At 50.1% G+C, this 23,706-nt stretch overlaps 1 protein-coding gene and 1 long non-coding RNA gene across 14 annotated transcripts in view; both read left to right on the top strand.

The window, feature by feature from the left end:
* The window catches only part of LOC120616009 (uncharacterized), a 35,391-nt gene extending 22,957 nt beyond the window's left edge, over positions 1–12,434 (top strand). For all 13 annotated transcript variants that reach the window (XR_005656433.1, XR_005656434.1, XR_005656432.1 and 10 more), the window contains one exon: positions 8,579–12,434. Coding sequence is in view for 2 of the 13 variants with exons in the window: in XM_039879262.1 (XP_039735196.1) it covers positions 8,579–8,601 (23 nt within the window). In the remaining 11 variants the exon portion in view is untranslated. The remainder of the gene's footprint in view (positions 1–8,578) is intronic.
* Positions 12,435–19,628: 7,194 nt separating this feature from the next.
* Positions 19,629–23,706, top strand: part of LOC120616011 (uncharacterized) — a 132,765-nt gene continuing 128,687 nt past the window's right edge. Inside the window, exon 1 of the long non-coding RNA XR_005656437.1 lies at positions 19,629–21,611. This is a non-coding gene — a long non-coding RNA (uncharacterized LOC120616011). The remainder of the gene's footprint in view (positions 21,612–23,706) is intronic.

Below are 23,706 nucleotides of genomic sequence, written 5' to 3'. Positions count from 1 at the left end.
CCCCGCCCGTTAACTGTACCAGAGCTGCAGTTTGCTGTGACAAACGCAAACGTTCCTACTTTAAGACAAAAACTAACCACTTCAGTGGCTTTCCATCGTCCTCAGGATAAAGGCCAGGATCCTGACCATCTCCTGCGCCACCCTCCCCGTTCTCATCCTGTTCCCTTCTCGCCCTGCGTCCTCTGGCCCCTGCTCTCCGGCCACACGGCCTGTCCCCCTCGCCATGCACACCTTACCCTCACCGCCCATCCTTGTGCGTGCTGTTCCCACAGGCCGCCGGCCCCCTTGCCCCTAGATCCCTCCTGTAGACCCGAGCCCAGCTCTCCCCTCTGTGAGGCCGTGTTCCCCAGGCCTCACCCGTCCCACTCAGGGCCCAGAGCCCCCAACCCAGGTGACGGTCACTCTTGCGTAGTTTGGGTTTTACACAGCTGTTCAGACACCTTTGATGACCGCCTGCCTCCCGCCAGACTGTGAGTCCGCGAGGGAAGGGAGTGGGCGTGCTGTTCACCGTGGAGGACACAGGCACTTGATAAACATGGGTTGCTTGGGTGGCTTATTTGGAAGACAGATGGAGGAATTTTCTATATTCACCGATTCTCTGCAGTGTCTGCTGATTGCAGAGCTTAGCTCAGGGAGAGGGAGGGAACAAACAAGGACACAGGTAAGCACACAGCCAGTGCGGTCAGCGGAAAGGCACTGTGAGGGACACAGGATGACGTCGGCTGCTCTCTGAGACGGCGACAGCGGGCCGAGACCTAACTGGAAGAGACGCCTGTTCCCTGATGATCAGAGAGAAGCGTGGGTGGGGGAGTCGTTAGAGGTGCCGAGGGGAAACTGGCCCGGCGGGTTCCAGCTTGAGGGGGTGGTGGCCCGCGGGGTGGTGGAGGATCGGGTAGAGCCCGCGGCCAGCTCCTTGCAGCCTGCGCGGGCGGAGGGAGTGTGCGTCTTCAAGGGCGCCAGAAGGTTTAAGAGTGTGTGTGGAGCATTATTTTATGTTTGTAAAGGTCGCGTTCACTGCTCGTGGAGCCAGGTTGTGGAGGAGCGAGAGGGAAGCAGAGAGGTGTGACCGAGAGGCTGCGGACACAGCCTGCCGTGGCCCGGGCGGTGGCGGGGCGGGCAGCTGTCACGGAGAATGATTTGATAAGTGGGGGTGGGAGAGGAAGTGAGGCTAGCTGGCCAGGGGGTGTCAGTGCAGTTTACCAAAATGAGAGGAAAGAGGAAGGAACAGTGTGAGGGGGTTCTGGTTGGCAAAGGTGGTTTGGGTACTCGTAGCAAAAGTTGGGGCCGTCTGGGGCTGGAAGTCAGGCTGGGGAGTCAGTGTCACCACGGTATTTCACGTCATGTGACTGGGTGAGATTATAAACTTGGAGAGAGGTTATAGACTTGGAAAAGGAGAGGATCCCCAGTTGGAGTCCTGGGGCATCCCAACATTTAGACATTGAACAGAGGAGGAGGAGTCCCCAGGAGAGGAAGTGAGTAGGAAGATGGTGGGCGGGGGGCTCCACGCGGGCCCGGGGGAAATGCATCACGTGGTGGTCCCATCGGGGAGACCAGGACAGTGAGGACAGTGCCTCCCTGCGGGCTCACGGGGGCCGGGACAGAGCTGCCTAGGTGCAGCGTAGAGACTGGAAGCTGACTGAGGGTGGGAGAGGTGTGACACCCTCTCGAGAAGCTTAGCTTTAAAGGGGAGCAGACATTTGGGCTGATAGCTGGGATGGGGCCGTGAGAACCAAGAAGTTTGTTTCAGGAAGGGGGGTACCAGAAGAAGCTTGTACGGGAATGGGGCTAAATGCAGGGCGACCACGCTGGCAGGTCAGGAGAGACCGGCTGCGGGATCGGGTCCTCCGGAGGCCATGGGAAAGGCTGCTGGGGGCGTGGGGCGGCCGGGGAGGCAGGGCGCCCCGGAGCAAGGGCCGGGAGTGTGGAGAGCAGAGCCGTGGATGCAGGTGGCCGCGGGGCCTGCCGCAGGAAATGAGGGTGTCATCGACCTGCTTCTCTTCTCAATTATTTTGGTAGCTTATCAGCCGCAGCGAGGGAGTTAGAGGGAATTCAAGAAATTTAAGGAGAGAAGTATGAAGCAGGAATTTTAAATACTGGGAAAGTGTATGTACTAAAGGCTCTCAGAAGAATTTGTGGGGGACCTGGTGCCCATTTGAGGTTTGCAATCAAGAATCCAGTAAAGCCTGGTGTTAGCTAGGATGGTGTCTGCATGGATAGGTGGAGAGTCAGGTTTAAATGAGGTCGGATGTCGCTAAGATAGTGTGACAGGGAGAAGGACAGGAGCATTAAGGGTCAGTGCAGGAGGGGAGTCCTCAGTGCAGGAGCAGGCAAGGTGACAGGACGAAAGGTCGGGTTGCTGGGTGTGAGTCTGTGGGCAAGGGGTGACGGGAGTCGGTCAGCTGGAGGGGGCAGCACATGGTATCAGAGAATGGGCTGCTTGGACAGATTTTGGGGTTGGTGGCACAGTTACTGGTGACGAAGCCAGGCTTGACCATGGAAACGATGATGGAAGAGGAGAGTGGCTGGGAGAATGAGCCAAGGGCGGGCCCACCACACGTGAGCCAGAAAGGAAGCAGACAGGCAGGGTCTGATTAGTGGGACAAAAAAGATTAACAGGAGACTGGAGGGCCAGGGAGCAAAGGAAACCCTCAGTGGGTTAATGGAGTCAGAAAGCTGGAACAGCAGGATGTTGTGGTCAAAGGATAGAGTTTCTCTAAAGATAGATAAATTGCTAACAAACTTGTAAGTTGATGTCCTTGTCCCTGTGTGATGACGTGCCTGGGCTTGCATGGTTTAGGGTAGGAGTGGAGGCACAGTGTGTTTGGCCCCATGGATTGAATGCTGTTGTATAGCTTTCTCATGGCTTCAGATCTTCAGGGATCTCATATGAGCAAAGGATTACTGGTTTTCTTTCTTTTTGTTATGGGAAATTTCAAATAAACTCAAAAGCAAAGGAAATAATAAAATGTACCCCTGTGTACCCATCACCCAGGTTCAGAACCCTTCAGTTTTTTGCTGTTCTTGCTTAATGTCCCCTTCTGCTTTTTTGCTCACGTGAAAAGTCAGTTTTTGACTGGAGTTGGGTTTTGTAGACGCCCCCGGTCACACACTGGCTGTTAGCAGGCTCACTGGTACTGTGAGCACTTGTGCAGCCAGAATTTCACAAAAGAAAATAAATACACAACACCAGTGTCTGTCCTTGAGTTTCCAAAGCATGCTGCTTCGCTCTTCCACTGACTGATAGCGTATCACACGTTTTCCTGTGTGTGATAGGCCAGGACATCTACGTTTTCTCGATTATATTGGAAGAAAAGAGATGTGAAAGAGTACTAGGTGGCATCCTTACCTGACGTCCTAAGACTAAGTGGGAAGGTATTTTCAAATCCTTTCCATTTCTGGCCTTGTCCTGTGGCGGAACGCCTTTCATGCGGCGTCGGCCCTTCATCGTATGTTCCCAGTCTTTCAAAAGGCATCACTGTCCCGTCCCCTGCCTAACCTTTCCTCTCGTCAGCCCCCTTCTGTCATCAGGTGCTAACAGGACGGGGCCTACGTCTCCCAGAACGTGCTCTCGTCCCCACCGGCGTGCCCTCTGCGAGCCTCGTTTTTGGCTGTGACAGTTTGGTTGCTCTGCAACAGTTTTCACTTCTTTAGTCAGTGGCGCCAGTTCCAGGTCTGGAGGCCTTTGTAGTTCCCGTGTCACGTAAGGCCACAGTCTCATTCAGGACGGTGCAGACGAGGCCTGTATGGAACGGCAGCCGCAGGCCACAGTTCAGGAGCAGCATCACCTCCCGACCGCAGCGTGCTCGAATCCGCAGGGAGAGTTGGGAGCACTTGGCCCGAGCCGCCCTCCAAGGGCCGCAGCCTTGCCTCGCAGCCCGTGACTCCTGCATCCCCATCTCCGGGGGCCCTGTCCAGGGCCGGGGCTTCTGCTCCCTCAGAGCACGGTTCCCTTGTCTTCAGGACTTGTCCTTGGACCCCCTCGCACTTCGGCATCAGTTACTTATCAGCTGATCCCTCAGTTTGACCTGTGCTGGGAGATGAGATTTAGATACTCTTTGGTGTCACAGAGTTTAGATGAGGCAGAGATGGCAGTGGCCAAACTACAGGAAGAGAAGGAAGTCTCTCTTTCAAAGAAGGTGGTGGTTTGAGGCAGCTGGGCTAGCTCGAAGCTTCTTTTCTTTCAGGTCTCGTTTTCCTGTTTGAGAAGTCCTGAACGCAACGTGAATGCCTGGACTCTGGGGGGTGCTCCTGGGGGTCTCAGTGGATATAGACTGAGGGTCATCCTTGTAGTATTAGGTGACCTCAGTGCATGGCTCCTTCCTCCTCTGGTCAGACAGCTGGCCTCACAATCATGGGCTGACCCCTTGAGTGCCCTTATGGGACGCCGACTGTGAGACATGTCTCCAGGGAGAGCCTCTTGGAAACACTGTGTTTGGGACCGGTAGGGTTTGTAGTTGGATCTGCTCCCTGGGCTCTCTCCCTTACGGGCGCAGGAGCAGTGGGCCGTGCTGTTTCGGGAAAGTCTGCAGTGGGGACCCTTTTTGTTCTTGTTTGCCCTCCTCTTGTTCTTCGCTTGGTCACATGGCAAATTTGCTGGCATTTCTTTTGCTTTGTCTTTTTTTTCTTTTTCCTGCGTAATGTAGCTAACCCACCTACCCCGCACCATGCGGCGGGGCTTACAGATGTGGCCCGGCGTCTTACCTGGAAGGAGTGGCAGTGCCTCCTTCCTCCAGAGAAGTCGGCGGGGGTTCTGTGGGACGGCAGGAATTTCACGTCACTGATTTCGGGGTTGAGTCATCGCCCTTCTGAGCAGAATCAGCTTCCCCTGAGACCAGGCTGGATGAGCGCCCTGACCCTTACTGCTTCATTTCCAAGTGAGGGCGCGGGGAGAGCCGGGGCAGGAAGGAGGAGCGGAGTGCTCGTCACTGCGCTGAAGCCATCGCCTCTCTCCGTTCTCCAGTGACCTCTGCGGGGCACATGTCCTCACCTGCTCAGGATCAACTGGGGAAGTCACAATTGGGGGAATATATCTGTTTAGTTCAGCTTCACTTTCTGCAGGAGAAGCAGGAAAACTGTCTTCGCACCATGAACTGATTTTTTTATCATGAAAAATTTCAAACATACACAAAGGTAGAAAATATTTTATTCATGTGTCCATCACCTGAATTCAACAGTTATAACAGTTTTGCTGCACTTGCTACATTGTTTTTTTTTTTTTTTTTTGCTGAAGCATCTTAAGATACATCTCAGACATGTTTCATTCCTACAAACTTCAGTAGACTTCTCTAGAAATAGAGACGTCGGTTTACATAACTGCGGTGGCGTTGTCACACCTGTCAACAGGAGGTCTTAGGATCTGCCACCCAGCCCCGCAGCATGCTTCCTTCCTTGTCTCCTTTCAGCAGCTGGCTCTCTACCTCATGTTACATTTGATCGCTGCGGCTCAAGTCTCTTTCATCTGGAGTATCACCCCGCCCCCTATTCCAGGCCATTTCTTTGTTGCAAAACCAGGCCGTTGTCCCCCAGGCCGCTCACATTTTGGTATTTTTCTGCCTGCATCCCGGTAGTTCCTCTGTCCTTCCTAGTTCCTCCAAATGGAAGTGAGTCCTGGAGGCTTGATGAGATTCCGGGTCGCTCTTTTGGTGGGAGTGTTTCAAGGTGGTGCCGCGTTTCCTATCAGACCGCGTTGAGCGGCGCACAAGGTCTGGTTGTGGCTCCTAGAGCTGTGCTAAGATTGATCAGTAGGTTGGGGTGGTGACAGCACGGTCCTCTCAGTGCGAAGTTCATGGGCAGCCTTCCACCTGTTTCACCCGTTCCTTATCGTGCCCTGGACCAGGTATTTCATTGGGGTTGTAGAGTTGCTAGCTGGGATGCTGCAGAGTCTTGCAAGGTAAGTTCACGAAGGAAAGATGGGACAGATGCTCAGTTCTTTCCTTTTAATTGCCAATTTTTAACAAAGGTGAAAAGTTGGTGTCCTGGTTACTTCCCATTTTGTCCAGTGCCTTGAGTCTCTTTCTCTCCGCCTCTTCTATCCCTCTTTTTCTCTCTGCTCCCCCTCGCCCGCAGTCATTGTGGAATCATGGGGTTTTGTGTGCTTGACGTGTTTCAGCAGATCGCGTCCACCTTTCCTTTGATGGGTGGACACAATCTGCTGAAACACATCAAGCATCAGGGTTCCTGTTTGCGGCCAGTGGGCGTGTCTTTATATATCGGCATCTCGAGAGCTCCTTCGGCATGACTCTCTGGCACTCTGGCATAACGAGGTGTCCCAGACTCATTTTATGAAGAGCCACTCTGGCCTTGAAACCGGCTGTTGTCCCAGGGTCCCTGTGCCATCAGGTGGGAAAGGGTGTTAAGGGAAGGGACTGTCGCTGTCAGTCATCTTTGCTTCCAGGCCTTTTTGGTGGACAGACCTAAAACAAAGACATGCCTTCAAGCTGTTAATTCTACATTAAATCTTATGTTACAGGATTTTTTTCCCCTTAACTGTGATTTTATATTTGTATCTCGTTTCTCCTACACTGTGTCCTGCGGTTCTTGACAACGTTAGCACCCTTACTTGTTGGTATTCTCTTCCTTTATAAAAACACCAGTGTTATGACAACTAACAGTTAAACTGTTGAAAGCTTGATTTCTCTGCATCTTTATCACCAGAATATGTCCTTCTGAGGATATATATTTGTGGGTATGTCACCAATTTGAAAGTTAAGGTTCATTTTCTGCATTTTGCTTTACAATTTTAGGGACTGTTTTTCTTTTTTGTTTACTTACATTTTTTGAATATTTAAATATTTATGTTTCCAAAGTTAAAACTACCTAACAAACAAGGTACATTCGGAGAAGTTTTACTCCACCCTTTTCTCCTTTTTCCCCTTTAGATAACCATTTGAATGCAGTTCGTATCAGCCTTCTCCGTGCTTATGTTTATACAGTATATAAACAAATACGTACCTTCACATTCTCTCTTTTTTTTTTTTGCACAAAAGGTAGCATGGTTTATAAAGTATTCTGTGCCTGACTTTTGTTTTTCACTGAACAGTATGAGCTGGTTTATTCCACATTAGTATGTGATGGTCGCCTTCCTCCCTGCTGTGAAGTGGCTGGGCATGTCTCGTTGTAGGAGGCACCGTGGTGGCATCAGCCAGACCCCTCCCAGGTGGTTGGGCCTGGGGTTGGCTATAGATTCGCTGTGACAGATACTGCCTCAGTGAATAAAGTGGGACATCATTCCTGTTTTTGTCACTGCGTCTTGGGATTACTCTCTGGAAGTGTGATCACTAGGTCAAAGGGTAGAGGCAGATGTACTTTTTCTAGACATTGCCTGTGTTTTTGCTGAAACTTTGTTCCTAACCCTTCCACCTAGAAGCAGTCCGATTTATTTTGTCATTTTAGTGTTAAAGAAATCTCCTTAATCACCCACGTACCCCATCTTTGCATGGAACATACTGAAAGGGTTATTCTAAGAGCCACTGAGTTCCTTAATTAACTGCAGCGTCGCTCAGGGGGTCTAGAGCACAGGAGATGAGAAGCTTGCGGAGACGTGGGCCGAGGCCTGAAAGGGAATATTGTGAGACTGACCCTCTTCTGTTTGCTCCTCATGCTGTCTGTTGTATATTTTATCCCGTGTTGGTTATCGAGAGAGACTGGTAAGAGGGCACTGGGCAGGGCCTTTTTGCCTGCTCTACCAGAACGCGGCGGGTCACGCCTGGGGGGCTGGCGGGTACCGTAAGGGGCTGGAGAGCGTTGTACAGGTACGGCGAGCGCCTTCCTTCACTGAATAGAACCGGGAGCAACACAGGAGTTCCTCCCTCGGGGCGCTCACGTCCTAGTACAGGAGACAGGTCAAACCCAAGGACAGGAAGATAATTACAAGTTCCATGTGCTTTGAAGGAATCAAGATTAAAATAGAACCTCCACCAGGGGCCCCCTTTAGGTAGAGGCGGGGCCTCTGACGCACCACGGGCTCCGGGCGGAGAGAGCATTTCAGGCACAGGACCAGTCTGTACAAAGGCCCGAGGCAGGCACTGTGGGGGAGGGCAGGGCCAGGTCCTGGCAGGACCTTGAGCTTTAGCTTAAGGATTTGGAGTTTACATCAGGAAATCACTGAGGACAGTTAAGCAAGGGAATGACATCTGATACCCATCTGTCGTGTGTGTATTCCTTATAGATGGGAAGGCTGCTCGAATACCATGTTACGCTCCAGAAGCAGCAGCATTGTCCCTTCTGAAGTTCAGAGCGGAGGTAGTTTTCCTTCTCGCTCTTTGCGCAGGACAGCTGCTTCTCTCACTCACTGTAGGGCCTCTGAGGACTTCTGTTCCGCATTTCCTTGATGCTCAGGGAGTTGTAGTAGGTGGTTGTCACTGGGTTGTGTACACGGGCTGTGACAGGAACGTGACCTCTACACATCTCCAGACCTGCAACCCCCGGAGACACCTCTCCGGGAGATAAGAGCCGCTTTCTCAAGACCAGGAAAGGTCTGTGTCACTGCCGTCCCATTTACGTGAAACTAATTACGGAATCAGCAGTTTGCTGGGCGAAGAAGGCATCGTCAGTGTCTCTGTTTCTGTTTCCGTTGCAGGAGATGCAGTGACGCCTGCGTAGGGACCTCAGGGCAGGAGCCGCACGCGCGCCGGGGGCCTCGCTTCCTGGGAAGCCCTGTCTGATGTGTGGCAGGCAGAATGCCACTCTGACGCCTCGCGGGGAGCCCACACGGGACCGAGACCAGCACGCAGTATCTCACCCTCAGCTGCAAGGGGCACCGTGCAGTCCTTTTCGTAGAAGTGAGAAGTCCGAGACTGTTCTGCGAGAGGAAGATTCCAGGGTCTTAAAAACGCAGAGGTCTGCACCTTGGGAGCCCCTTGGAATGTTGACAGCTCGGGACCTGAAAGGAAGTTCTGTGTGGATGAGTTAACAGAATTCGAGTGGAAGTAAATGTCACTTTACACCCAGTAGTAGTACCGAGTGGGGAACACTATGCAGGAAGAAACCTTCCGTAGAAAGACAGGCAGGGAAGAGCTTAGGCCAGCCTTGACCCTACCGCATAGAGCGAGCCTGAGACGAGCTGCCAGAACGGCCGAATGAGAGACTGGATGAACTAGCAACCCTGTAACTACGGTAGTTGTAAGGAAATTTTCTCCTCTAAGTCACGATACCAAATAGGAAAAATGATCTACAAGTGCCCCATGTGTAGGGAGTTCTTCTCTGAGAGAGCAGACCTTTTTATGCATCAGAAAATTCACACTGCTGAGAAGCCCCATAAATGTGACAAGTGTGATAAGGGTTTCTTTCATATATCAGAGCTTCATATTCATTGGAGAGACCACACAGGAGAGAAGGTCTATAAATGCGATGATTGTGGTAAGGATTTTAGTACTACAACAAAACTTAACAGACATAAGAAAATCCACACAGTGGAAAAGCCCTATAAATGTTACGAGTGTGGCAAAGCTTTCAATTGGAGCTCACATCTTCAGATTCACATGAGGGTTCACACAGGTGAGAAGCCGTATGTCTGTAGCGAGTGTGGAAGGGGCTTTAGTAATAGTTCAAACCTTTGCATGCATCAGAGAGTCCATACCGGAGAGAAGCCCTTTAAATGTGAAGAGTGTGGGAAGGCCTTCAGGCACACTTCCAGCCTCTGCATGCATCAAAGAGTTCACACAGGAGAGAAACCCTATAAATGTTATGAGTGTGGGAAGGCCTTCAGCCAGAGCTCGAGCCTCTGCATCCATCAGAGAGTGCACACGGGGAGAAGCCCCTACAGGTGTTGTGTGGGTGTGGGAAGGCCTTCAGCCAGAGCTCCAGCCTCTGCATCCACCAGAGAGTGCACACTGGGGAGAAGCCTTTTAAGTGTGACGAGTGTGGGAAGGCCTTCAGCCAGAGCACCAGCCTCTGCATCCACCAGAGGGTGCACACCAAGGAGAGAAACCATCTCAAAATATCAGTTATATAAAGCGTTTTGCTAAGAGTTAAAAATCTTAAAACCCATAAGTGCCACTAGGAAGGAAACCCTGTAAATACCTGCATTTCCCCAAGAAATTTTCACAGCAAGCCCCAGCAGAACATTCTTTTCAAAGAGGCGTATGTGAGGTTGATTTTTTTTTGATTCATGCCAAGTGTGTTCCACAACTTGACTTCGAATCCGGTATCCCTCTGGTGTCTGCCCAAGATGGGCTGTGAGGTCCCAGCGTTTCCTATCCCCCAACGTGGGTGTGCGTCTCTTGCGATTCTGGCACCATGCCTCCGGAGTTGAAATGCTACACAGGAAACCATGATCATTACCCAGCCACCTGCGTCACCTTCTGTTGACGCTTCATTCAACAGTTACCCCAGGTACTCCCCTCGTCGGGAGCTCACGACCCCCTTTTGATCCAAGTATACCGAAAACTGCGCTTGAAAATCGACAGCTCCCACTGAGACGGTGTCCTGGTATTTCTGAGGTTCCCCTTGATTCAGCCCCTACCTATCTTTTTATATGTCCCATTATTTCTGAACCCACTTTACCTGTATGTCCTCAAAATATTCATAAATATCCACCCCTTCCTAGATGGCATTAAATTTCATTTTAGGTTTTAGGCGACTCAGTTCCCATTCACTTGGCCTATCAGAAATCGTTGATAGACATACGTGCCCTCGAACTCTTTTTAATTTTGTGGATTCTGCTAATCACTGTGTCTCTGTTAGACTTACTTTTCTAGTGGCTACATCACATATTTTTAACTTGAATTTTTTGGAAATAGCTGAATGTAAATAGGAAGAAGCAAGCAGAGTTAGAACTTTTCTCCATCCAGATTGCCTCGGGCTCCGTTTGTGACAGGCAGCTCGGCCCCAGCTGGGGGAGGCCGGAGGAGTGGGTGGTAGAAGGGGTCACTAATAATGCTTGGTCTCCGTTTCTGTCGTTTGGGCAATAATGAATAGGAGGCCTCGATACCCCTTCATCGAGGGCCGTGTATCAGTTCCTTCTTAGGCATGAATGTCTATGCGGATTACCTTTTTCTTTCTTCATTCATTCATTCAACAAGTATTTATTGAACACCTCCTATGTGCCAGGCACTGTGCTGGGTGCCGGGAATACCACTGAATCAGGCAGTCAAGGGCCCTGCTCGTGGAGTTTACTTCTGGTGGAGGAGACAGGCGTTAAGCAAGTAAACATAAATAATGTAGTTTGAGATAGTGATTAAGTGCTATGAAGAAAATAAACTAGGGTGATGATTTAGAGGGTGGGGGGGGGGTGGGGGTGGCGTTAGGTAGCGGTCAGGCAAGGCCTTTCTGGGGTGGCATTGGAGCGGACAGCGGGGGCAAGGAGCACCCGCCGGCAGAGCACGGGTGCTGCGGTGGGACCCTGCCGGCGCGTTTGAGGAGCTGACGCGGCAGGTGCTGAGTGTCTTGAGCAGCGGGAGGGGGACATACTGAGCTGCTCAGTATGTGACGTTTATAGGCCTTTTTTTTTTTTTTTTGGGCTAGATATTAAAAACTCATGTGGAGGAACTCAAGGAATGTTTAGACCAAAAGTCCCCAATGACAGGAACAAAAAGCAACTAATTTTTGACTTTGTTTCCCTTCTCATTCCTGTTTCCATTGATTTCCCACATGTCCTTTTGCTCAGGAAGTCTTTGGGGAAATTGAGGATCTTTGAAGCTCTGAAATGGGTGAGCACGTTAGTGTGTCTGTCAGCTGTCAGGTTGGAAAATGGACTACCCGAAATAGTCACGGAAATACTGAAACCTTGATTTTCTCCTCGTATTCGAATTCATTTCTTCTGCTTGACTGGAAGGGGATTTTGTACCACCAAAACCTCAGTGCATAAAGGAGGTGCAGAAGGAGCATGTCATTCCACAGGCGGGCTGTGAAACTAGCTGTGGGACTTGGGGTTGGTTGGTCACTGCCTGGGTTTTAGCCCGGACACCTCCGAACAGGCCTCTGGGAAGTCACTTCTCACACACTCCCGCCGTCTCACAAAGGGAGGGCGGCCCAGGTATTGTTCAAAGCCCCTTCCAGGTCTGAATTCCTCGACTATTTACTGTCCGTGTCTTATCACTCACGTCACAGTAGTGTGAAGAGATAGAAGCCTAGGCTTTTTAGTTGATAGCCAGTTCAGATATCATTGATAGAGTTTTAGTTTTAGGAAAAATTGGTTTGATTTCTAGCTTTATTAGGTATGTGAGCTTGGGCAAATCACTTAACCTTTGAGTCTAGTTTTCTCACAAAATGAGGATATTAGGCTGAACGATTTCCGAGTTTCCAGCTAGTCCTAGAGTTCTATATTTCTACATAGTTGAATTATTTTATCATGCCGTTGCTGGGGGATATGACTAACACTTTTGAAGCTACTAATTTTATGTCGAGCTTTAAAGTCCATAATTGTTATCTTTGGAAAATATTATTTGACCTACAGTATGTCCAAATCAATTTAATAAAATCACTTTATAACAGGGTTCTGTGCTTGACAGTTGTATGAACTCAGAGGCCGTGCGTGTGTGCGTGTGCATGCGTGTGTACGTGCGGTGGGGGTTGGCTTGTGCATCGTGCCGAGGGTGACCGTGTGACTTAACCGTCAGAGCTGGGCACTTCAGGGTAAAGTGGGGGGTTGCTATTAATACTTAAATGAGGACGTTGGGCCTAAATGGGGACTGTCCCAAGCAAGTAGCAAGTGACTGGCTTGCACGAGGAACGGTTCAAAGAGCAGGCAAAGGCGCCCGCGTGTCTGGGAAGCACGCCCCCTGCGGGGACAGCCCTGCAGCGCAGCTCGTGTTTCTAAGGTGGTTTCCAGGCCTAGGGTCCTACACACTCGGCTGTTTTAAGAAAAAAACAACAGTATAGGTTTTTTAATTGTTGACAATAAATTCACATTCTCTTTGTGACCCCTTTTTGTCATTCGTAGTATGTGACTGGTGCCCGTAGGCTTTTATTTCAGTCTGCTGACCGTGGCCCTCTGCTGGTCAGGCTGCCATACTCTTAGCTGCGCTGCGGGGGCCCGTGTTCCACACAGCGGCCTTTGACAGTGCTGCTGGCATCTGCCAGCTTTGAGGGACAAGTCTCCATTCCATTTGGACCATTGAGGTGGAAGCAGTCCAAAGCCCCTTGCGATGTGAGTGGGTCCAGAAGAGGCCGCATCTGGGCTCAAGTGTCACCGCCGAGACACTCCTGGTGTCTGAAGAACTGGAGCGTGAGAGCGAAGTCAAGGCCGACGTCCCGGTTTCTAACATCCTGGACATCTTTCGGCCAGGAAGTGATCTCGAGTCAGAGGGTCCAGCGGCAGTCCAGGTGGCCTGCCGTGAGCATGGGTGCCCAGGCCCATCCGGTGGTCTTGAGGAGGTCGGAGAGGGCCTCTGGTGCTGTGAGAGCCTGGACATGCCTTCCAAAGGACCGTCCAACTCTTGGTTCTGAAAAATGTAAAATTATAAAGCAATATTTCTGTGCGAGTTGCTCTTATTCTCAGGAATTTGAAAAATAGGTGAATGGAAAGCAACTACCAGAAGCAGATGGAAAAAGCACTCAGTGTTCACTGGAGCCCGTGAGGAAGCGGTGAGGGTCAGTGCCAGCACAGTGCGGGAGCATCACCAAGCCCGAGGAGGAAGAAGGCAGCACGGCACTCAGCTGTGACGTCACGCCATTTCTCAGGTGTCTCATCTATCAGACGGCTTTGGAGATACCTAATTCTTGAGAAAGATGGGGAAACTAAGTAAAATAAGCAGATACGAAGTGCCTACATTTAGTAATACAACAAAAAAACATTACTGATCCCAGTTGCCTCTGAAGGAAGATGAGTTAGGTTCTTTGGAGTTTTTGTCCTGCTGAGCACGGTGATGGGTTTGGGCATCTGACTTTGAGCTGGAAAGGGCTGAAGTGCTCCACGTGGTCGGGGGACAGGGGGAAGCCCTGGACTCCCCCAGGATAGTCTGGGACAGGAAACCATGGCAGGATAGACAGGGGACTCTGGGAGAAGGACCCAGTGGTGTTGTAGGGCAGTGTAAGGTCGCATGCTTGTGTATCTGAACCACAAATCTTTGTCCTCGAAGCCTTTGGATGCTGCTTGGTCCGAGTGGGTGTCTTAGGCTGAGTGCTGGGTCCAGGCTGAAGTGGGGCAGGACACACATACCCCCCATGATAAATGTAGGAGCCGGAAGAGATGGCCACGGGGCCGTAAGCTCCGGGGAACATGCAGAAATCTTGGGAGGCGCACTTCCACAGGCCGTGCCGCCCCAGGCCCCGAGGGGCACAGAGGCACCCAGTGTCTGTCACCACTCAGCATACTTAAGGTAGAATTATTTTAAGATCATGAGTAAATGAAAGCTTTTTATCATCCCCGTATTATATTTAAAATTTTTAAGGGGCACATGAGCAAATCCAAAGATCCCAAGGCCTTGTGTTTACAGCACACGTCAGCAAGAACTTGGCACAGATCTTGATGGGTGGTGACTTACACCAAAGTGCTTTTATTCAGATTTCGGCATATACAAATAAGATACCTTTTAAAGTCAAATGATAGCATGCACAGGTTGCTCTTAATGCTTTTCAGGGGAATTTATACATTTTATAGGCTCTCTGTTTTGTGTACTCTGTCAGTTACTCTTCCTAAATACTGCTCAGAATGTGTCCCCTCAGAGATGTCCCCTTGTCCTCTGTGCTGACTCTGGATCATGAATTATGGCGGGTGTGTTGTGTTTAGATAGAGTTTTTAAACCAAGGCCCTGTAAATGGGTTTGGGAGCTCTAGAACCTTCTTAAATTGTCTGCAGAATTTTATGTCTATGGGGTCTATGCATTGTTCTAGGAAGGAGGGCTTTCATTAGTCACTTTGTGACTAATAGATAATGCTAATCGCGGCACACCATCTGACTTAGCCACGCAGTTAATTATTTATCGTGCAGGGACCTTGGGCAGAGGGGCGTTTGAGAGTTCATTCAGAACAGCGGTGGGGCGCTGGAACCAATAGAAAATGATGCGTGTGACAGACGGGAGAAAACCCGCTACGCCGTGTCGTGACGAAAAGCCGTTGGCATAAAACGAACGATGCCTGTGCCGTGTGGTTGCACCGGGCTTGATGGGGGAGCAGCGTCGCGATGTCACGAGGTGTGCTTACGAGGCACGTTCTGCGACAGTGCAGGAACGTTTGTGTCGATGAGAACGGCCGTGTCAGAGGGGCTGCTTGGGAGTGAGTGGAAAGAAACGGCTATGTGAATGGAAAACTCTGGAACTACAGCTGAGTCTCTCCTGATTGCAGAGGGGGCAATTCTTGCTGTAAAATAAGGGTGAGGTCCCCAGTGCTGGCGCGGGCTGTGTTTAGATTCTCAAATAAACCTATTCATGTCGCTTGGTGCCGTGTTTGATTTTCTGTGTCCCACGTCACTTGCCTGAAGTAACAGAGTTAAAGTAATATCTCTCGATCAACATCTGAATCGTCATAACCATCATAGGCTGTCGTATGAGAGCGTTGGCCCCGAACCCCTAGTTTAATCCCATGGGGGTTAAAATGAAACACTCTCGTAGTCGCTGTTTCGTGAACGGTGTTTATTTGTAGTCGCTTTTACCTCTTGGACACAAGAATTATTTGGAAGAGTTGGTTTCATTTTTAAAAATTTTATTTTATCTCTTTTTCATTAATCACTAACATTCCTGCTTTTAAGAACTGACACATATGTGCAAAAAACCAAACGAAGAGGAGTTAGAGAAGGGATAAAGTTAGAGAAGGGATATCCCCCCCCCCAAAATTCACATTTCATAATAGAATTTCAGAACTCTTCATTATAATAGAAAAATAAGGTTATCTTTGTTTCCCACATGAATTTGTAGACAAAATTATACCTGCTACACAAGCTTATGTGACAATGAGTTAAGGAGAAATTTGGTGGCTTTTTTGCTACTGTGGACAAGTTCAATAAAAAAACATGAAGCGGTGATTCTAGAAGCACCAGCCTACCTCCGACCAAGTAAGATCCACCGAGCCTTGTAGGTTTGAGTTCTAGGATGCTTTGCTTTTCCTGTGGCAGGAGCGGTTAGGTTTTGTCCCAGGAGAGGGGCGGGCCCTGCCTCTGGGGGGCTGAACCCCGAAATGCTTCAGAGGTGGGAGGGTCCAGGGTGGGGTGGCTGCACACCATCCTGGCTGCTGAGGACTCCACGCTGTACTGGGGACCGAGGCAAAGTACATGTGAACTTGACCTGGAGGAGAGAGGGATCCCCATGCTTGCACGATGGCACAGGTGTCAACACAGCGACTAGGTCAGCAGAGCGAGGCCCCACGCAGGAAGCCCGCCGGTGACAGCAGACTCGAGTGGATTCCACTCGGTTCAGGCAAAGAAAAGGGCATTTCTTGCACATGAAAAGTCACAAAGCGATCGATACCTTTGAACTTGGCTTATTCAAATCCTTTGCACCATAGTTACTTGTTTTATTCAACCCAGCAAGCGTCGGAGGGAATCATCTTCCCCTGTGACTCTGATCTGGTTATTTGCTCCGTGTATTTCTAATTCTGTGCTGTTTACTGTACAAATGCCCCCAATTTAATTTTCAGTTGGCCCTTTTATGGGGATAAAATACCATGAAATGGTGTGTGCTCGAGTTCTGTGTTCTTACAAGTCTTCATGTACATCCAAATACGTGTATGTGCCTATCCTGACTTTTCCTGAAGAAATGGCCGAGTTCTGTCCCTGTGCCGCAGTTCGATTAGTGTTTAATTGGCACGCATCTTGGCAACTCGTCGATACCAGCACGTCCGGACCCGCGTCTGTACGTTTGCCAGCGGTCTCGTGTCTCACTGTGCGGGAGACTGTGTGCGTCCCCAGGCCCCTGTTGATGGAAAGCCCCTGTGTTTACTCCTACCCTGCAACTTTGATGCTTTTGCGTTATATGTTGAAATCTTTGAGTTAAATTTTGAATCTTCGGGTTTTTAAGGAATGTGATAAAGGCTCAATTAAAAAACATCTCTGGCTAGCGAGTTATCCTGTTGCTACTTATCGAATCGTCATAGATTTGAAGTGCCGACTGTTTTACAAGCCAAATTCCCATATATATTTGGACCTACTATTCTGTTGAAATATTTTTCCTTACTGCCTCTTCATTATATGCTCTGACGTTTGCAAAGCCAGCTCCGCTTTATGGCTCTTCCGGATTTTGCCCAGCTATCCCGAAATGTAGGATCCGTTACTTTTAATCTTTAGTGTCAATTTATCTCGCTCTGTGTCTTATAAACAACCTAGGATAATCTTTTTTTTTTTTTTTGGATTGGATATTCATTTTTTTAATGAAGACACAACACATCCCCCCTACACACTTTTTTTTTTGGTGGTATATGCGAGTTTGTTGAATGAGCGATACTATTGCCCGTTGGAAAGAAAATAAAAAAGTGTGGTCACGTTTTTATTTGGTAAATTCAGCACCCTTTTCTTGACAGTGTAAGTAAAATAAACTCAAACCTCAGTTCCTCTCACGTGATGGGAAATTCTGTCATAGTGGAAGGTGGGATGTAGTGTATATACATTTCTTTGTTTTCTGAGTTTTTTTTTTTTTATTGTGGTACATTTATATTTCTCTGCTGGCTCCCACATTCCCGCTGATTCTGAGTTCTCACCCTCAGCTTTCTGCATTTTGACTTTTATGGACTCTGCTGCCCTGTGCTTCATTCCCTAAACCCCACAGACTCAGTGTGTGTGTGTGTTTGTGTGAGCTAATCCCGTATAATAAATCTCTCTCTCCCCGTATATCTTGTTGGTTCTGTTTCTCCTAGTGTGTTGGCCTTGGTGCGCATACTGATGGAGACCCACGTCCCATACGTCTGTACTGCTAACAGTTCTAAATCAAGTTCAGTGTAATACGTTCATTCTCCCTCGGGAGTGGCCTTAGCGTGCTGTGACTCCTCAGAGTTCTATGCTGGTCGCAGTGGTCCAAGAGGGTGGACACCCCACCCGCAGTCCAAGCGCTGCCACCCCGCCCCCAGCCCTGTGGCCAGCCCTTCGTGGGCCCTCGGGCTGGGCTGGCCATGCCAGCAGCCCACTCATAGGAGGGTGCCCGGAAGAGAGGTCTCCTGCAGGCCCGGAGAGCAGGCCTAGGCTGTTTGAGGGGGATTCTTGGGGCAGGGGCTGGTATACTTGGAGCCCAGCCCTAAGTCGGCTCATCCCTGTGGCCCCTGCGAGGGTCCGAGTGGTCACCTGCTCATCCAGGCCCAAGGGCAGTGCAGACCGACCATGCACATCCAAAGATGTCATTAGCGAAGGTGTCAGGCGAGGCCGGCCCAACTCAAATTTCTGCCCCACGTGGATAAGCAACAGTAATGTCGTTTGAACAGTCATTTCGAGGAAAGAAACGGAAACCAAAGCCGTGAGCGCCGATCTTCAATGACCCACCCAAGGCTACCTCTTGTCAGTATTCTCGGGCCTCTTATGGTGTCCCCAGCCCTCTAGCTTCACGCTGACCACGCCGTTTGACCTTCCCCGGGTCGAGCGGCAAGAAGACATGTGAGTAACACTCTTTCTGGTGGAAGCGTTTCTATCAGCGAAAGCGCTAAGCCAGGTCCTCGAGAGAGCTGGGCTGCAAGATGCCTGGACCACAGGGCACTGCCAGCCTCACGGGCTCAACGCAGGACATTCCTGGAGACCGGAGAGCCAGCCCCCCGTCGTGAGGGACGCTGGCGAAACGGCTCGTGCCCGTCATCAGCACTTAAGCACCAACCGGGGTGTCTCCTCTCCTTTTCCCACGCTTGCAGAGAAGTCGCACAGAGTAGTTTGCAAGTGCCCCAAACTCCTCAGGTTTCTCTGATAGTTGCCTCTGAGTATTGACATGATTTTAACATTCAATTTTAATACGCTGACTAATGGAGCAAAGCAACGACTGGGGTAATCCCCATGAGTGTGGAACAGCAAGGTAGATGCGTTGCTTTGGAATTCATTATATTTTATTCGGCTTCATGATTTGGTCCTGAGTAATATAATTTTTAGCTTACATTCTTTGAGCGAATGCGAGCTACATAGGCGGTAGGGGAAGGGCCTGTAATTTTGTGGAAAACGGCCAAGTTGGGACTCATTTTTTCTCCTCTGTGAAGAACCGTAATCTGTCAGGGGCTGATTCACTCATAGGTAGTTGAATATTAATCACATACAAAAGAGTTTGTGTTCTCGGCATAGTTTAGGGTATTTTTTAAGACCATAAAATAGTGAGAGATGTTTGTTTTTCTTTTACGAAACAAACAAAACAAACCCCTAGGACCAAAGAGTAGTTTGCTTTGTTATTCACTTTTTACTGGAAATAATGTTGCTATTGCCTTTGTTAGAGAGTTGATACACTTATAAACAAAAATAAAACGAAACCCTTGAGATACAGTTTATTAGCATGACAGGGTTAAAACGCTAGTTATTTAACATAGGGAAATAAGAGGCGCTGAGCATTAAAAACCTGACAGTTCTGTGTTCTGTGGCTAAAGGTCTCGAAAATTAAGTCCTTGGTCGTTTTGGGTCCAGCAAGTTGGTGCCGAGTAATCAATCTCTCTCTGAAAAATGAAGCTGCCATGTGGCTTAAGCTGGATGGATATGCCCCCTCTAGTGGTCACAAGGGGTAGGGCAGGGCTGTACTCCTGGTTCTTTGTAATTAATTAATTATCCATCCCGTCTCCAATCCCCAAACAACTTCTTAAATTTTTTTTCTTTAGGGAGCGGGGAGCAAAATCTCTCACCCTCCACTTGTTCTCTGAAGTAATTTAAAAATACAATTTTTAAAAAATGTTGAGCGTCATGCCTCAAATCCATTGACTTGGCTTCATGCATTTAAATTTTCTCAATTCTTTCCAAGTTTCATTATTAAATGTAGGCTAGTTCTTCAAAGCTCACTCATCGAAAAGATGAAAGCAATATAATTAATAGTGCAAAGAGGACTTTTATGGCAAGAGGTAGTATTATATAAAAACTCAAAGCCTGACGTAACTTCATCAGGCCATTTTGGGGGTAATATAAAATGAAAGTTGATGGTCAATGCATATGCATCATTAGGTTACAAACCGTTACTTCATTTGTGCCGTGGATTCAAAACGCAGGCTCCCTTCCAAGGGCTTGGACCACTGCACGGAAATCGTACCACGAATAACGTTTTTAAAAAAAACCCCGACAACTGCTTGGTCAGGCGTGGCAGGAATCATCTTTAATCAGACAGCCTATCGATGAAGCTACACTTTTTGGCCCTAAAAGTCCTGAGCACCCACGTCAGCAGATGGACACGATCACCCCTCCTCATTCTCCTGAGGGGCTCATCATAACCATCATCAGACCAAAAGAAGTTCTGCTAAAAATATAAGAGTGTTAAAAAGATGGGTAGACAACATGGCCGCACAGAGCAGATTTTAGCCTAGAGACCAGAAAAGCTTATGAGCTTGTAAATGGTTGGAGCATTTCCTTCTCCTCTGCCTCCTTTTCTCCCCCTCAAGGTGACAATATGTGGAACTTACAAAGCGCCTTTTTATTTTAAAAGTGGACATGTCTGTCTGGACATATCTATCGTCGTAGCAATTCAAAAGGGAAAAGATAGTCCCTCTCTGCTTTATACACGGGGCGCTAGAAAGAGCGTTCAGTGACTTGCAGAAGCGAGAGGGTAAAGCTGACCCAAACCCCATGTCTCCTGAAACCACCGTGTGATCCAGCAATGCCACTCCTGGGTACACGCTCAGAAGAATTGAAAACAGCAAGGACTCAAACAGACATTTGCACACCCATGTTCACAGCAGCATCATTCACGGTAGGCAAAAGGTGGAAGGAATCCAAATGTCCATCGATGTGTGGATGGGTAAACAAAATATGATCTATTTGTGCGATGGAGTGTTATTCAGCCTTAAAAGGGAAGGGCGTTCTGACACATTCGACAATACGGATGAACCTAGAGGACGTTATACTAAGTGAAATACGCCAGACAAACGGACAAATATGGTATGATTCCATTTATATGAGGGACCTAGAGCAGTCAAATTCATAGAGACGGAGAGTAGCGTGGGGGGTTTTAGGGGCTGGAAAGAAGGGAGAATGGAGAGTTGGTGTTTAGTGGGTACAGAGTTTCTGTCTGGGAAGATGGACAAGTTTTTGAGGCGGGCAGCGGTGACAGACAGTTGCACAGCAATGTAAGTACACTTCACGCCACTAAGTGTTTACTTACGTGAAAGCCACCTTGCCAGGGGCTGAAAATCGGAGAATGAGATCAGACATGCTGTTCGCTGCACATGTTTTAGCCTCGTAGGAGAGAAACTTCCAAAAAACAGTCACGGCAGCGTCCTCAGAACAGCTGTAGACACATGAGCCAAGTACAGCATCAGTGCCGAGGTCCGCCTGAGTCCCCCTAGGTAGGGCTGTGGGAGCCAGGCGGGGCTCCCAACAGGAGGGCTTTGGGGGCTGCGTAGGGGTTCGCCGAGGCGATGGTGCACCCCAGCCACGCTCCAGAGCCACCCGGGGTGGGGTGGGGGCTGGTGAAAACCCACATCGCTGAGCCCCACCCCGAGTTTCCTGTCCAGCGGGCGCAGGGTGGGGCCTGAGAGTTTTTGTCTCTGTTAGGTTCCCAGGGGTGCTGACGCCGTAAGGACCACGCTTTGAGAACTGTGATTTACGCGAAGACCTGAAGCGTGACGTCACGGCGCGCGTTTGGGGAACCGTGAGTAACTCAGCGTTGCTGGAATGCGAGGTGTCTGAGCCTTAGGTGTAGAGCATTAGGGAAGGGCCTCGGGTGCCAAGGAGGTGCGGGCAAGGAGAGCACGGACGGCCGATCGGTGCGTGCGGCAGCAGGCCCGGCCATGCGCTGTTCGAGCCTAATGCTGTGTCGTCACGTCGTGGTCAGTGGGCGTCGCGCCCATTTCACAGACGGCGTAACTGTGGTGCCGTCACACGGTTAACTGGTTGGGAAGAGATGTAGGAGGCAGAGGGCCCCAGACTTGGTGGCTGCTAGAATACGGGGAGCGACATCTAAATTTTCACCGGGTGAGGACGCCGTGCAGGGTGGGGCAAGTCCGCGGAAATTCTGTCCGGCGCACGGGAACGGCTTAGCTCTTTGTCACAGTCACGGTCCTTTCCGCTTCGGCCGCTCGCTGCCTGGTTCATCGTCTTTCATTTTTCCGTTTCGCTCGCTCTCTTCACCTTTCCCTTCTGACGCGACGCGTTACCACAAGACCAAAGTCGTCAGGCGACACCTCCATCCTCTTGCTGGGTTTAATGTCTAACGGGAAGAATGTGAGGATGCGGCCGGACAGGTGAAGGACAGGACTTTAACCCCTGTTGGAGCCCAGGCTCCTCGAAAGCTTGTCTTCTGTTTATGATGAAACGTTTCAGAGAGAGGAAACGGAGTGATCGACAGCCGTGCGCCAGTCACGTGGGTGTCATGGTTATTAATATGCAATTTTAGCTTCGTTTCCCTCTGCGGGGGAGTGTGTTTCAGACACCGTGACACCTCCCCTCTACATGCTTGAATATGCGTCTCTGAAAATAAGGCTGTTTTCCTATTAACCACAGCACCATCACGCTACGTAAAACATAAACAGAATTCATTCAGTCTTCCGATAGTCTGCCCGGCGTCCTATCTGTCCATTCTTCCAGCTTGGTTGTTCGATGCGTTTCAGAGTGTCCCCCAGACAGCAGTGTCCCTGCCCCCAAACACTCGAGCACGGGTGTCATTTACAGCAGTTCAGTATTTGTTGAATTTTTTTCATTTGGGGTTAAATGTACGTCTGATGGCATACACACGTTTTTAGTGTAATATTTGACGAGTTAAGACAAATGCACACCCAAACCCCTATCAAAATACGAAACAGCATCGTTGCCCCAGAAAGTTCCCCCGAGCCCCTCCCTGTCCAGCCGCAGACGGCCCCCGCTCTGACGTGGCCTGTCCTTGCGGCTTCTGGAACGTCCCAGAACCAGAAGTGCCCCGCGCGCGCCATGGCGTGTGGTCTTTCACGCGTCAGGGTGTTCAGTATCCACCCTCGCTGTGCGCGTCCCAACGTCACAGCATGCAGCGTGACACAGAAGCACCACCGTCATCCAGCCACCTGCTGGCGGACAGACACATGGGCCGTCTCTTCACGTGTGAGTGTTCGCACGTGAACACTCGTGTGCAGGGTCGGTGGGTGTGCCCGGCCCTCCCAGACGCCCCTGCCCTGGCTTGCTCTGACCGCCGTCCGGCCGGGCTCTGGCGTGGTGGCCGGTTGCTGCGCCTCCACTGTGCCTTTGACCCCGAAGCGGGAGAGATGTACCCGCAGCTCCCGTCGTCTGCTGGGCGTGAGGAGGAGCTACATTCTCCGAGGGACGGCTGCTGAGCCACCTGTGTCCCCCCGTTTGCTGCTGGCATGCTTGAACTGCGGCCCTGCCCGTGCTTGGGGGAGCCTCAGACGGCGGTAATCCAGCCAGTTCCTCCCTCCCTCTCCACTGTCTCCCTCTCCTGTTGGGGAGGACGTAGTGTCAGTCCGCAGCCACCAGGGGGCGCTGCTCGCCTGGAACGATTTACATTGGTACGTTGGTCCCCCGGCGAGGAAAGATACAGTGTTTCGGAAAATCATCTTTTAAGAGTTTCCTTCCGTGTTTTCCGTTCCATTGAGTTCAGTGGTGACGTTTGTTCAATTTTCCCATAAATATGTGCTGAAGCCCCCCGTGTCTAATCCATGGGCCAGGCACTGTGGTGGCGAGGGACCGCCGCGTTGTCCTGGCCCGTGACTCTCGTGTCCCAGTGGGGAAGGGCAGGCAGCGGTGGCATCTCGGCATGT

The sequence above is a fragment of the Pteropus medius genome, unplaced genomic scaffold, assembly GCF_902729225.1.
Source record: "Pteropus medius unplaced genomic scaffold, Ma_sr-lr_union100, whole genome shotgun sequence".
In the NCBI taxonomy this organism is placed as follows: domain Eukaryota; kingdom Metazoa; phylum Chordata; class Mammalia; order Chiroptera; family Pteropodidae; genus Pteropus; species Pteropus medius.
The sequence above is the reverse complement of the archived record's forward strand: the minus strand, read 5'-3'. Positions and strand labels throughout refer to the sequence as shown.